The 15,577-nt window shown below is 44.4% G+C and overlaps 1 protein-coding gene across 2 annotated transcripts in view; it reads left to right on the top strand.

Annotated features, from left to right (window-relative positions):
• The window catches only part of FAH (fumarylacetoacetate hydrolase), a 31,659-nt gene extending 29,831 nt beyond the window's left edge, over positions 1-1,828 (top strand). Inside the window, exons 14-16 of one of the 2 annotated variants that reach the window (XR_014713249.1) lie at positions 538-599; positions 689-741; positions 1,561-1,828. Coding sequence is in view for 1 of the 2 variants with exons in the window: in XM_084640749.1 (XP_084496875.1) it covers positions 1,561-1,640 (80 nt within the window). In the remaining variant the exon portion in view is untranslated. The remainder of the gene's footprint in view (positions 1-537; positions 600-688; positions 742-1,560) is intronic. The other variant, XM_084640749.1, reaches the window with a different exon arrangement.
• The last annotated feature ends 13,749 nt before the right edge of the window (positions 1,829-15,577 follow it).

Below are 15,577 nucleotides of genomic sequence, written 5' to 3'. Positions count from 1 at the left end.
CCATCATTGGGGATTTTGAAGAGCAGGTTGGACAAACACCTGTCAGGGATGGTCTAGATAATACTTAGTCCTGCCTTCGTCCCTTCCAGTCCTATGATTCTATGAAGATTGGGAGAGCACAAAGGTGGCTTTTCCCACTGTCCCTCTGGGCTGTGAGTTCTGTGAGCCTAGCTCAAGGGAGAGTGGCCACATGACTAAACATTTGAACTACACAGGCTGGTTGATTTGGCATAGCACCTGGTGAGTTGTGCTAACACAAGTTGTAGCCTGTAGCTGCATTCCCACTGCATTGCTAGCTTAAGTGTCTGCAGCACTCAAGCTTCAGTGCACACTCCCGCACCCCTACCCCCGTGGACCAGCTAGTTCGCATTTAAAGCGTCACTTTACCTGAGCTAGAAATTTTTGTGTGTAAACAGGAGTCAGGTTCGGGGTAACATTGAGTTATACCTTGAGCTAACACTGCAGTGAAGACAAGCCCTCAGTGAGAAGATACAAATGATCTGAATAACATTAACTCTCTCTCTCTCTCTCTAATAGAAATTCAGAGACAGATGAATCACTGGAACTACTGTACCATTTAGTTACATGCAGGGAAGAGTGTATCTTTTGACAATGAAATTGCTCCTTAAAATAAACTAACGGGACATGTTATACCACTGATGTCTTTCCCTTCACTAAACCTTATCAGCTGAGGTCTGCAGTAATTCTATCTGTTGCTTCATCTCAGTATAACGTTTTCAGGTATGCCTGATGCATACAGGATGAAATGCTTTCAGCTGAGTTTCCTTTCCTGCTTTCTCTGCAAGCTGAACTAATGGATTGCTCTTTCTGAATATGTACAGTACATGGCAGAATGCACCAGTACTGAGGGGGGACTTGCAGCAGCCACATACCCCAGGATTGTGGAATTAAAAAAATAAATATGTAGGACAATATGTCAGTGTGTCAACTCACAGCTTGCATGAGTATTGAGAGGTCAAATCATTCTGTAGTTGCAGATGTAATCAATGACCGGCAACATTGGCAGCAGTTGTAGACATTCATTGTTTATATAATGGAGCATAGTGGACGTCTTGGGCCAGATCCTCAGCTGGTGTCAGTGGAGCCGTGCCAATTCAATTTAATGGGCTAGTCCAATTTATACTAGTTGAGGATCTGACCATTAGTTTTGGTTTTTTAAATGTAGCCATCCCATTGATGGTCTGGCAAGCTGAGGATTCTCCTAAGGCTGCTCTAAACTACACCAGAGACCAGGCCGGCATAGAACCAGCCCCAGGTTTGGGGACCCACAAATATTGCCTTACAGCCCCCTCCCCTCAGTGGTATCCAGTGTGTACTGGCCTGATCAAAAGCCCCTCAATGTCGATGGGAAACTTTGGGTCAGTGGAGTTTGGATCACCCCAACTGAGCACAGCTAAGGAGCTAGGCCTACGACAGTGTATTTACATTCATTTTGTTCCCTTTCGTGTTGGTACTGCAGTTTGTGCTATTTTATTTTTTTACTTATTGTAAAAATCACTGGGTGCCCCTCTTGTGACTCTCTTCCTCTCCCCATTCCAGGTCACTGCCAGGGAAATGGGTACCGAGTGGGATTTGGCCAATGTTCAGGAAAAGTGCTTCCAGCCATCTCTGTTCCATGATTGCCTGCACAAGATGACTTTTTAGGAAGGGAAGAAGCCTCGCCACGTTCCCGACGTAACAGTTCTCTGACCTGAAGAAATTAAAATGTGTGTGTGCACATGCATGGTGTTCAAATCTGTATTTTTTTATATAAATGGTTGGAGTTTTCCGAGTGTTTTAACTGTTCTCAATAAATATCTTAATGATGCAGTTGCCTTCGGTGTTCTCTCTTTCTGACGCTGACTGTGATGCTGTCCTGGTTAAGCTCCATAGATGTAAGTAGAGTCCTTGTACACCGTCCATTAGTAGTGGGCATTCTGAGCTGGGGCAGCCTTATTTTCTCCAAGTCCTTTGGCGGATGTAAACACCAGTGAGTCAGAGGAGGAGCTTTGCATGGTACAAGCCAGGAGCAGGTGGATTACATTAGCAAAGAAAATGTAGACCGAACATTTTGAACCATGAATGGGGGGTGAGATCTTGTAGAATAACTTTCTGTGGGAATTGGGGGGCTCCTTATTGTTGAGGCAGTTAAAAGCATGACAGCAAGCAAGGAGAATAAGGGAATCTTTGCATCAGTCTTCGCCACAGAGAATAATTGGGAGATACCTGCCCCAGAGTTACTCTTCTGCAGGCAATACAGAGGAGGCAGTACTAGGGACTGAGGTGTTGCCTAGATTGATAGCTTGAATGCCAAAGAGTCACCAGGATGGAGTGGTTAATCCAGGAACTCTGAAAGAATTTAAGAATTAAGTGGGTGAACTGCTGGCAGAAATACAGGGAGAAATTCCCCCCACCTCCACATCTTATACACTGCTCTGGCTGTACAGGTACCCCAGAAGCAAATCCCTCTGCTGCAGGAGGAGTGCAAAGTACCCTTTACTAGCCCTGGTGTAGGTGGGGTGCTGGGAGCAGTAGAAGACATGTCCATAGAGCATACTGCCATGGACACTGGGCTGCAGAGCAGTTCACAGGCAGCCTTCAATGAGGCTGCCATAAATGAAAACAGCACCCAGGGCGGCTCTAATTTATGCTGGGGGCTGCTCCCGAAATCCAGACATAAAAGCGATCTTTGCCCTAGTACCTCAGGCTGCACATCCCAGAAGCTCAGCACAGAATCAGACCCACATGATTTACCATTTAAATCAGCTATTCTAGCAGAGACCTAGAGCTCAGCCAGTGTCATATTAATTATTTTTTTAATTGCTAAGGTTGATCCTGGGAATTACAGACCAATAAGCTTTGCTTCAGTAGCAGGTAAATTAGCTGAAAAACAATTAAATCTAGGTATAAAACACCTAACTGAGTCTGCTATAATATGGTGATGAACCAGCCCAGCTTCTGTACTGGAAAAATATGCCTCTCTAAGCTGCTGGAATTCTTTATGGGAGTCAGCAGTAGATATAACTGTGACGGGTTGGATCACAGAAACCCCCTGGGGGTTGCCAACTGATGTGCCAAGACTACTTCTGTTCCTGCTTTCCCTGCCCTCCCAGCTTGGGACTTCAGTGCCCTGCCTGGTTTGAGCCAGACCCCGTAGCCTGCTGCAAACCCAGACCCTGGTCTGAACCACATCCCCTAACAGCTGTAGGCATAAACTGAAAGCAGCTTAAGAAGTGTTCCTGTCTTTAACACTCAGATACCCAACTCCCAATGGGGTCCAAAGCCCAAGTCGGTTTTACCTTGTATAAAGCTTATACAGGGTAAATTCATAAATTGTTTGCCCTCTATAACACTGATAGAGAGAGATGCACAGCTGTTCTCCCCTCTCCCCCCCCCAGGTATTAATACACACTCTGGGTTAATTAATAAGTAAGAAGTTATTTTATTAAATACAGAAAGTAGGATTTAAGTGGTTCCAAGTAATAACAGACAGAATAAAGTGAATTACCAAGCAAAATAAAATAGAACACACAAGTCTATGTCTAATACAGTAAGAAAACTGAACACAGATAAAAACCTCACCCTCAGAGGAATTCCAGTAAGCTTCCTTTTACAGACTAGTCTCCTTCTAGTCTGGGTTCAGCAATCACTCACACCCCCTGTAGTTACTGTCCTTTGTTCCAGTTTCCTTCAGATATCCTTGTGGGTGGAGAAGCTATCGTTTTAGCCAGCTGAAGACCAAAGGGAGGGGTCTCCAATGGGCTTAAATAGACTTTCTCTTGTGGCTGGAGATCCCCTCCTCTCTGCTATGCAAAGTCCAGCTCCAAGATGGAGTTTGAGAGTCACTTGGGCAAGTCACATGTCCATGCATGACTCAGTTTTCACAGGCAGCAGCCACTGTTTGCATGTTGCCTTGAACATCCTCATGTAGATTTCTTATGTGGATTGGAGCCTTTCAAGATCCATTGTGCATTAAGTGCTTCTCGATTGGGCACTTAATTTGTACATTCCTTTCTCAAGAAACTGACCAAATCCTTAACTAAGGCTACTTAAAAATCAAGCAAGTACACAGCCAATATTCATAACTTTGAATACAAAAATGATACATGAATATAAATAGGATGAATAGATTCAGTAGATCATAACCTTTTCAGAGATATGTTACATGGCATATGTAACATAAAGCATATTCCAGTTATGTCATATATACATTCATAAGCACATGGGGGGCACCGTCACAATAACTTCTTAAACTTTTCAAACCCTCTTCGTTCAAGTCCCTGGCATGAGGCTCTTCAGGAATCTAAGGAGTGATTGGGCTGAGAGAGAATGTTTTGTCCTGGGTAAGAAACTGGCTGAGGGGGGGAGAACAGATCTGTAATAAATGGTCTGTTTTCAGTAGAGGAGGTTTATAGCTGAGTGCCCTGAAAGTACACTATAATAGATATATTATAGATCTGGGAAAGGTCAACAGTGAGGTGAATAAGTTTGCATGTGACACTTGTGCCCCTGTCCTCACTGTGGGATGTGAGCTGGCAAAGCGAGAGCTAACTAAGTGACTGTAGACTCTGTAGAAATGTACGCTATGTTGCTGTGCAGATTTGAGGAAGTGGAGTTTCTGGCAGAGACCTCCTGCTCCTATTTCCTCCCCAGCCTTGTAGAGGGCTTCCATAGGGTAAAGAAGAAAGAGAAAGAATGACATGCAAGGAACAATCTCCAGCCACAGTAGGGTCAATCCACAGCAGGGATCCACAGGTGCAGATCACTCTCTGCTGGAACTTGGGGAGGGGGTAGGTCATAGACAATTGTCAGGACATCAAAAGTCAATGCCTCAATTCCTGTGGAAAAGCCCATGAGCTCATTAATTCCCACAAGTGGGGAAGGCCTCGGTTTTAGTCTCATGCTGTGTTACTCGAGAAAGGTTGCCTTTTACCATGAGTGTCTCCTTGCAGTTCAGCCTGTGCTCAGGGCTGTGTTCCAGTTTTCCCGAGTGTAGGGGTAATACCAACGGTGAACATAAGAATGGCCATACTGGGTCGGTACGAAGAAGAACAATGGTACATCTAGCCCATATCCTGTCTTCCAACAGTGGCCAGTGCCAGATGCATCAGAGGGAATGAACAGAACTGGGCAGTTCTGAGTGATCCATACCCTTTCATCCAGTCCAATCTGGCTTCTGGCAGTCAGAGATTTAAGGACACCCAGAACATGAGGTTGCATCCATGAGCATCTTGGCTAATAGCCATTGATGGACTTATTCTCTATGACCTTATCTAGCTCTTTTTTTAAAACCAGTTATATTTTTGGCCTTCACAACATTCCCCGGCAACAAGTTCCACAGGTTGACCAGTGTTGGGAGAAGTCCTTCCTTTTGTTTGTTTTAAACCTGCTGCCTATTAATTTCATTGAGTTGATCCCTGGTTCTTGTGTTATGTGAAGACGTTGATAACACTCCCCTGTTCACTTTCTCAGTTGTCCTTTGTGCTTTCAGCCAGCCAGGTGACACCAAAGTACATCCAGAAAACACCCTCCACCTCATCTACATTGTGCTTAGGAATGTCATCCTTGTTATCCTGCTCCCCAGGTTTCTCCAAACAATGGCTCATGTTACCCCAGCAGCTGCAATGGTAAGAAGCTGATGAAGGGCTCCATCCTGTCCAATGCGGAGTGCTCCTGTGAGATGCCCAGGTTCAGACTAACGTCTGAGTTTGATGCTGGATATAGGACATACCTGCACCACAGGTGCGACCTGTTTTCTTTTGTTTGGGCTGTGGTTGTCGCCACACCTCACTGAAAGGTGAATCGTCTCCCCAGTGCCCAGCCGGAATAACTCAGTGGGGCACTGAGGAGCTACTCTGAAGAGGTGACACCTAGCCCCACTCCACTCCCAACCTCCTATGCGCATGGTGCGCTCCTAGAAGCTCAGCGCCTGAACAGAGGAAATTGCTCACAGTTCTTCCTTAGGGACACCTAGCAACCTGCTCTCCTTGATAATCACCATCAGCGAACATGTGGTCCAGTATTACCAATTCAGATATTCTTGGTTAACCTCTCCCACTAGTACCTATGTGTAACCCATCGGACAGCTGAGTGCCTTGCAGTCGTTACGGAATTATCCTCCCAAGACCCCTGGGCTGTTACATACACAGAACTGAGGCACAGAGCGCAAGTGACTGGCTCAAGGTCATGCAGGGAGTCAGTGCAGAGTGGGGAATAGCCCACAGATCTCCTGAGCTCTGGTCCCATGCCTTAACACACGATTTCCTCTCTCTTCTAGTGCTAGCATCCGTCTCTTCTGCAGTCCTATGCAATTAGTTCTTTATCAAGTGTGGCTGAAATCCTGACGCCACTGAAGTCAACGGAGCCAGCATTTCATCCTATAATGTTAAACATTGCCTAAGAGGTGGGGAATGTTTCATTGGCCTAAGAGCATTACTGTTGTATGGACACCATGATGCTATGGTCTTACTCGAGTTTCTTGTATGCTGAAGGAAAAGGTATTTTCTGAAAAGGCAGGGTAAAATCTATATTGACAACAGCTGCTGATGGCCAGCCAGCCCAGCACGTTGTTATTAATGGGCTCTGATCTTGATGTACACATGCGAATTACATTTTTCATTCAGGTAGTAGCATTGCTGCAATGGTCTTAGAAGACAGATGTGTTTATTGGGAACCTATAAATCTTTTGTGTTGTGTTCTTATTTCCTGCAGAACTAACGGCAGCCACCATTCCCAGGAGGTGAACTTCTTTTTAAAAGAGAAATCTCATCTGTGCAGTTGTCCCCAGCATGACAAATGGAAAGTGCGCTTTCTGCTTCAATAGCTAGCGGGAGAGCAGGCTGCGGGAAAGGTTAAGTGACTATCAGGGCATGGAGTCTGGTGTTTCAATGTTTTAAACTGCTCCATTCTGTTGGTATAAGCCCTCAAGACCTGAACACCCCCTGAAGTTTGAGGGGTTCTTTGAATGGAACTCATGCAGGATCCAGTTCAACATGCCAGTCCATGCCAATCCCGCTCCTAGTATAGCCCTTATGGAAAACCAGCAGTACTGTCATTTATAACTTCTCCACCAGAGGGAGGATGATGGCTTCAGATGTACAGGATGAAATCCCTGTCCCACTGATATCAAAGACAAAACTCCCACTGATTTCACCGGGGCCAGGATTTCACCCACTATATATAAGAACATTATAAAAAATGCATCCACTATTCAGGCTTGCATCCAGTACCATCTGAGCAAGGCTTCATCGGCCACATGGGGCCAGATTCTGATCTCCTCTGCACAAGCATCAAAATGGAGTAACACCCATGTAAATGAGATCAGATCTGGCGCATAGAGTGCAGATTTCAAACACAGGCAGGAGAAAGTACTTGGCATCTCTGTGGACAGCTGAGTGACGTCATCTTCTCAATACACAGTGAAGGGCAAAAAACAAAATGATGTTGAGCGTTATTAAGAAAGAGAGGCTTTGTTTCTGTCAAGAGCTGTTTCATTGCACGCCCACAGGTTCATATTATTGCTAGGAGAGCCTGGTCCAGTGGGAAAGAGACTCAGGAATCCTGGGCTGCCCAGTGACCTGCTCTGTCACCTTGGACAATTTACTTCACCACTCTGCTTCTCCTCCCACCCTTTGGCTTATCTATATAAATGGTAAATCTCTTACTATGCATGCATGCAAGTGCCTAGCACAGTGGAGTCCTGATTTTGGTTTACAGGTGCTACTAGGACAACTAAATAAAAATAGTTTAAAAATCACTAGAGACATTTTTAAATGAAAGTAATAGTGCATTACACTGACAGCATTAGACTGCCATGGTATAAATCGATGGCACATGCTGGTCTTGACTGTGTCCAGTTTTGCTTTACTCATCTCATAAAGCAGTGGTTCTGAACCGGGGGTACGCAGAGGTCATGTAGATAGTTGCCTAGTTTTACAACAGGCTACAGAAAAAGCACTAGCAAAGTTAGTACAAACTAAAATTGCATACAGACAATGACTTGTTTATACTGCTCTAGATACTATACACGGAAATGTAAGTACAATATTTATATTCCAATGGATTTATTTTATAATTATATGGTAAAAATGAGAAAGTCAGCAATTTTTCAGTATTAGTGTGCTGTGACGCTTTTGTATTTTTATGTCTGATTTTGTAAGTAAGTAGATTGTAAGTGAGGTGAAACTTTGTGCTTTGTGCACCAGCGAGGAAAAGATGTAAAGGAAACATGCATCAAGAAGGTAAATGATCAGTCTTAATTCCTACCCTGAGCTTCTTTATGCTTCACAGTCAGGCTTTTAGAACTTGATGAGGTCTATGCTTCCAGGCCACACATGCTGGTGGTTGTCAAGATCATGACAGAACTCTGATGTGCACATTGTCAGTTCATACAATTAAAGGTCTGAGAGGTTAAGTATGGATTTCTGCTGAATCCGTGAGCAATCATTGCTGAACCCTGGAGAAATAAGTTAAATTTTCTTTCTTTGTTAGCTTATAGATGCCGATGATCTCTCTTTCCAGGGCTCTCTCTGCAAACACCTCCATAAAACACATGCACACAGCTCATAACTCCTTAATTAGCCAAGCCCACAATGTCTGGTCATGAAATGGTTTTCAATAATTGTTCAGAGTAGAATTAGTGACCTCATTAAATGGAACTTCAGGAGAAATTGGTAGATCAAATTTACATTGATCCTGGCTTTCAATTCCAAGCCAGAAGCATTATGTTAGCTTAAATCTTACATAACAACTGCGGCTAGTTTAGGAACATGTGTGTGAACATGCTGTCTCAAATGCCTCTGTACCTAGCCAAGTAGCACCATGCAATTAATTTATGAATAAGCTCTCTGGATATACCCAGCCACAAGCTTGATGCTTATTGATTAAAATAGAGCTGCATTTTGTCATTCTGATGTTGCCTAAGATCACGTGGCTTCCTTTGAAAGGAGATGATGAAGTATGCTGTCACAACGTGTTCCATTCCAACTGTCCCCAGTCAACCAGATTCTCGATTTTCAGTTGTCAGCCCATTTTGGGAGTGAGAATGCAGTCCTCTTCCTTCTGTTTTTGCCTCTGTTATGCACTTCATATTAATTGATTTGCTGTGTAAGTAAAATGCCTTGTCAAGAACAAACAATATGAGCTAGTCCTCTAATGTATTTATTTGAGCTCAGATCCTGATTTCAGTGGGAGCTGGGCTCCTAAATCCCTTTGAGGACCTGGCCATGCTGTTTGTAGATGAAACACATTTACGGCTGCTGGTGGTGCTCAGCTGATGGTGTCAGGAGCTGTAACAGAGCAGAGGAGCAAAATCTAGAGGGAGCAGAGAGAAGCAGTTGGGAGCATGGCTTCAAAATGGAGCTAGCGAGATCAAAGACGTCCATGTGATGCTGGCAGACCTGGTGCCAGCTCATGCCAAGGCCCTCACCAAACACAAGTGCATAGCTGGAAACCAGTCTTGCTTAGCTGTGTGTTATAGGGTTGCCTACCCTCCAGGATTGTCCTGGAATCTCCAGGAATAATTAATTATGTCATGAGATGAAACCTACAGGAAATACATCCAATCAAAACTGGCAACCCTAGAATGTTAGCATTATCAAAATAGCTATTAGATGTTAAGTTGGTAAGAATGTGTTTAGTGTTTAGACTTTATTAAATGCTTGTAAGATCTGTGTTGATCTCATTTTTAACCACTATAGCCCATGGTATAATGTTGTATTTTGAGTGTTTGCACTGTAAACCTCTGTAATTGTAGGTTTCAGAGTAGCAGCCATGTTAGTCTGCATCAGCAAAAAGAACAGGGATACTTGTGGCACCTTAGAGACTTACATATTTATTTGAGCATAAGCTTTCATGGGCTACAGCCCACTTCATTGGATGCATAGAATGGAACATATAATAAGAAGATATTTATACATACAGAGCAAGAAGCATTAATTAAGGTAAAGTGCTCGTCCTGCATACAAGATGGCCAGTTAAAGGCAGACGAGGAACTGTGTAGCATCAAAGGACAGATGCCCTGTTAACTGCATTCCTAACTCCCTCCAGGAAGGAGAGATCTACGTGTGAACATATTGTGACGGGTTCCCGCCGGGGTGCCACCAGGAACTGGGGTACCACTGAGCCCTCTGACCCACCAGCCTGCGCTCCCTCTCACACTGTGCTGCTGTGATAAGCTGCAGATATGCTCCCGGTCTTACATTTCCACCTGCATACATGCAGGTAAGGACACACCCAGCTGCAGTTACATGCAGGTGCTCTGACCAGCTACCACATGTGAACTAACAATAGAGAGACTACAGCCAAAATAATCCCCAGATTTCCAGCCTACGACTCCAGAGCAGTACCATCCTGCCCTGGTCCGAACCCCAACCAGTATGAATTTATTATCCAGTTCTCCTCCCCCCCAGTGTGGAGAGGAATATGCAACAGCCTCTCTGAACTAAGATTCCCACGTACTTCACTCCAAACTCACTGGTTTAGAGTAAAACACAAAATAAATTTATTAACTACAAAAGATAGATTTTAAGCGATTATAAGTGATAGCAAACAGATCAAAGCAGATTACCTAGCAAATAAACAAAAATGCAACCTAAGCTTAATATACTAGATAGATAGGGTAAGAATCTGCTATTCATATCCAAACTTATGGTACAGGCAGACTTGTAGATTCTTAAGGCAAAGGCCATGTTTTCTTTGCAGCTTGGAATTCCCAGATCTTTCATACACAGGCTAGACATCCCTTTAGCCTGGGTCCAGCACTTCCCCCAGTTCAGTCTTTGTTCCTCAGGTGTTTCCAGGAGTCTTCTTCTGTGAGGAGTGAAAAACAACAGATGATGTCACTCCCTGCCTTATATAGCTTTAGCATATGGCAGGAACCCTTTGTTTCAAAACTTGGTTCCCAGATTGGTTTGTGGAAAAATACTGACATCCCAAGATGGAGTCCAGAATCAGGTGGCCTGGTCACATGTCCTTGTAGAGTCATAGCAGCCATTACTTACAGGCTGTCTGGAATGTTCACAGGAATGTTAAATTCTTCCAGGGTTCGTTGTATTTGTTGATGGGCCATCAGCACTGTCTGGCTTTTTCATGGTTGTACCAGAAAGGCTAGTTGTGGGTGTCACACAGTGTAAGCACAATTGAAATACAGATACATAGTCAATATTCCTAACTTTAGATACAAAAATGATACTTGCATACATATAAGATAATCATATTCACCAAATCATAACTTTTCCAATGACACCTCACATGAGCTGTCTTGCATAAAACACATCATAAGTATGCTAAATCATATCATATAATAATATCACGATGAAGAATATGGGGTGCAGTGTCACATGCATCCCATCAGTTTGGACTACGAAGTGGAAGGGATAATAATACCAGACAAGGAGAAACTGGATCTCTCTCTCTCTCTGGCTGTTTGGACTCTCACAGGGCTGGAGCTATGTAACAGAAGCAGAGATCCCCAGGGTCAACCTAGGTTAGCCCCAAAAGACATTGAGTGCTGACAGATTGCTACAACTCTGTCACCTTTTGGAACCATAGACTATAACTCATTTGTGGATATATGTTTGTCTGCTGTAACCTGTAATTAACTCTCTCTCTGCTTTATCCTAGTTAATAAATCCTTAGTTAGTTTACTACGAGGATTGGCTACCATCATTGTCTGTGGGGTGAGTTGTGAGGTTCAGATAGACCTGGGGTAAGTGACTGGTCTCTTGGGTCTGGAAGCAACCTGACTCTGTTATATTCTTTCTTGTAATACAATAACCAACTATCACTAAATCCAGCTCACCTGGGTGGCAAGATAGACTGGAATGCCCAAGAGGACTGTGTGTGACTCCATGGTAAGACTGTTACAGTGATCCAGGAGTTCACATTTGTTACTAGGTTGGTGAAATCTAATTATAGAACACACCACCAGTTTTGACAGTTTGCCCTGAAGTCAGCACTCACAGTTGTGAACCACTCCAGACTGAGTGACAGAAAAAATGATTAATTTAAATTCCAAAGTCTACGTGACCAGGATCTCCACACCAGAGATAACTCTCCAGAAATCAGCTGAAATGGGGCTTTTTGTATAGATAGCTGGCTTGATTTTGATTCAACGCATTTCTAAATCAGGAGTGAATTGAATTCAAGTGAAATTATGCCAGTGTAAAACTGGTGTAGGTGATGTCAGAATTGGGCCTAGTGCCTCCAAGGAAGCAGGACAGAGCTGTAAAAAGGTGTGTGGGGTTTAATCTATGTGTGATCAGCTCGAGCGCAAAGCTGTAGGGGCAGCTAATCCTTCCAGAACAATGGAGCTAAGCCCCGCCAGTCACATCACATCCATGTTGTGTGGCTGACGTACTGCAGGGTGCAGTACCGCCTGCTGCCACTGGAGAGCTCCTGGTGAAGTTGCTCCTGCTGCTGGAAGCTGTGCTACACCTGACTGATGACATATGGACTGCAGGCAGCAGAGGGTGGCGGCTCAGAGCCAGGAATACAGGCTTTTGTGAAGCTATTTCAGTTCTGCTCCACAAGGCAAAGTAGAGGGCTACCTAGGACTGGAAGGGACCTCTTGGGCCATTGACTCCAGTCCCCTGCTATCACAGGCAGCCTCGTCAGATAATCCTGCTCATAGACTTATCAGTCTCTTAAAACTAAAGCTAGGGATGTCTTGCATGGTCACTGGTGCCTCTACCCCTCTTGCAGCCCCACCATTTTTAATGGGCACCAGAGGCCACTAAACAGATTAAATACGTTGTCCTGGCTCTGCAGTGTTTGCAAAGTCCATTTACCATGTTCATGTTAAAAGTCAGACCAGTGTGAGATGCAACTGGACAGCTCCTCTCCTCCCCTTGCATTTATGTCATATATAATACAGGTAGCAGATGCTTCGATGCCACCTGCTTCATCTCCCTTTCTCAGGACGATAGAGACTTCAACCTACGCAGCACGCAATGTGCATGAATCAAGACTCTCTTATGGCATCTGGATGGCCAGAGCGCAAGCACACATTCTCCTCACCAAAGCTTGCAGCTCCTGAGCTAGCCTTGCTCATTGGCCTCAAGCAGTGGGGGACGGAGTTACCCTCTCAGACCCACACTGAGTCAGCAGGAATGTGCTGCTGTTGTAATTCCCTAGCTGGCATCATGCACATCCCTCTGTTTCTTTCAGGAAAAGCTGTAAGTTAGCATTGGACAAGGTCTCTGTTCTGTAAATTCAGGGTTAGTTACTTCTCTCATAAATGCATTTAGAGTGACTCAGGTTGTTCACTCAAGCTCTGATCTTTAGCTCAGAGCTATAGAGCCTGTTATGAGAACTCAGAGGATTCAAACCTCTGTTTCTTGCTAGAATATGGTTATAAATCTTACTGTTTTTTCTCTTTAAGAGTCTTTGTTGCAAACTCAGCCACATATTTCCCGCTCCAGTTCCCTGCAGATTCACTGCGGGTATAAACAAGTATAATTCCATTGTGTCTTTCGGAACAGGGTTCATTTACAACAGGAAAGAATTTACCTGTTTGTCACCAAGCTGCAAGAAAGTACTTTCAAGGGGTTTCCTCTCCAGGGTGAAAATAGCATGAAATACTGTTGTTGGGCAGGTCGCATGGAGCACATACCAGCCCAAGCCGATGTGTTTCAGTGGATGTTAAATGTGCATCAATATTTTCCCCCCAAAATGTTCCTTGTTTTCAAACGTTACACACTACAAGTTCAGTCAAAAGTAAACGATTGCAGGGGCTTAGGCATCTATACCATAGTGCTGCAGAATAATCATTAGGACAGGCTACATGACATGGTATCCCATGAGCCAAGGTTTAACATCAGGTCAGCTCAGCACCCCTTTTACACAGCTGATCAGAGAAGGGACATCAGAATGGCTGCCTGGGAAAGTTTGGCCTCCAAACCTAGAGGTCATAGGACCTCTTGGGACAGAATTAGCTCCCTCATGGTTTCCATATAGAGTCTACAGGGAGCAGCACTACAGAGAGTGGCCACTCCCCTGCTCTAACTCCAATCCCCACACTGCTCCATGTGTGTGAACCCTGTATTGTGCTAGGGAAAGGGGGATGGTAGTAATTACTCTCCCACCCCAGCATAGGGAGAAGGGGCTCTGTCTAGAGCTGCCGCCTTCCATGTCCCTTTATGCAGGAACACTCCAGCCCATACTTATGAACACTTAGAGGCCAGTATCTCTGAGATCTCCTCTATGTATCTGGTGAACAGGCCATCTGGAAGTGGCTGCATAAAATGATGATCTTACCCCGTCACTGCTGTTGCTTGAGAAAGGCAGGTAGGTTTAGAAAAGCCAGAGGTTCCACAGCTCACAAATGCATTGTTTTATTCAATTTCTCTTGCACGTTGAAACGTTAAAGGCCCACCGTTTGACTGGGTTCCGTGATCTTCTCCCCTTGTTAAGCCTGTGAAGCCAGACCGTCGTGCAAACATTAATTTTTTTTAACCAAAGCTTTCAGGACTTCACACATTCTTGGTGGGACCATTTCAGAGGCAAGGATTTGTAGCTGCCTGTTATGTGCTGTGAACCTCCTGTTTCTTGTATAGTTATTAAAGAGCAGTGACAGATTTACTCAGGGAATTCTAGAAGTCCTGCAGCTGTAATCCTGCCAGTGTAAAACAAAGTGGTCATAGTTGCAGGTTTCATTGGTGCCAAATTGATTTTGCTAAATGAAACTAGGGGAACAAAAAAGAATCTCTGTACCGTGATTATTTTAGATGATCCATTAATTGAGTTTGCACCTGCCTAGAATCCTTGTCCACACACCTCCCCCGTTATGCAATAGGGTTAAAATTGCAAAGGATCAAGGTACAAAGGGCCAGATCTTCAAAGACTAGTGGAGCAGTTGCACCAGGACAGGCACATACATGCAACTGGCCACTTGTTAGTGCAGACACAGTGATTACGTGGGCGAGCTACATGCATAAAGGTGGATTTTGTAGGAGCAGCGAGAACAACTGTGCTCCAGTTCACCCCAGCTTTGAAAATCTGGCCCACAAAATTTTCCCCCATAGTTCCACCACGGGGACACCTCTCTTCGGGCTAGATTGCCACAGCCCTTACTCACATACACAGGGGCTAAAAGGGAATTGGTTCCCTCCGACTCCCCTGGCTTGGCCCTGCTCAGATTGTGACTCCAGAGTGGTGAGGAGAGCACTGGCTACTTGTCTGACACACTGGGCTGTCAGTAAGCTGGAAAAGAAGGATGGAGACAGTGGGAGGCGCTCCCATTTGCCAGCCATAGTAGCTGTGGGGGTGAAGCTGCTCTATGAAAAGGAGTGAAGCAACTTACTCTTCTCTTGGACAAAAGAGGCAGGGAATTGTGACTGAGTCTCTGCTCTACTTGCCACCTCTTACTCTTGGTAGAGGATAAAGTTACAATCTAGTCCTTTACAGTCCAATGAACAATTCAGATAGTAGAGACCAGCAGAATGGATTGTGAAGACCAGGAGAGAACCAAGATGGCCTTACTTTTAAAAAACAAGAACAAGTTCTGTGTTGAGGCCATTTATTGTATTAGATAAACACATTCACTACAAGATGAGTAGGTTTGCTGATTGTAAGTAGA

Source organism: Lepidochelys olivacea (assembly GCF_965140295.1).
Source record: "Lepidochelys olivacea isolate rLepOli2 genome assembly, chromosome: 10".
Classification (NCBI taxonomy): Eukaryota; Metazoa; Chordata; order Testudines; family Cheloniidae; genus Lepidochelys; species Lepidochelys olivacea.
Note: the sequence above shows the minus strand (reverse complement) of the source record. Positions and strands in the feature narration are given on the sequence as shown.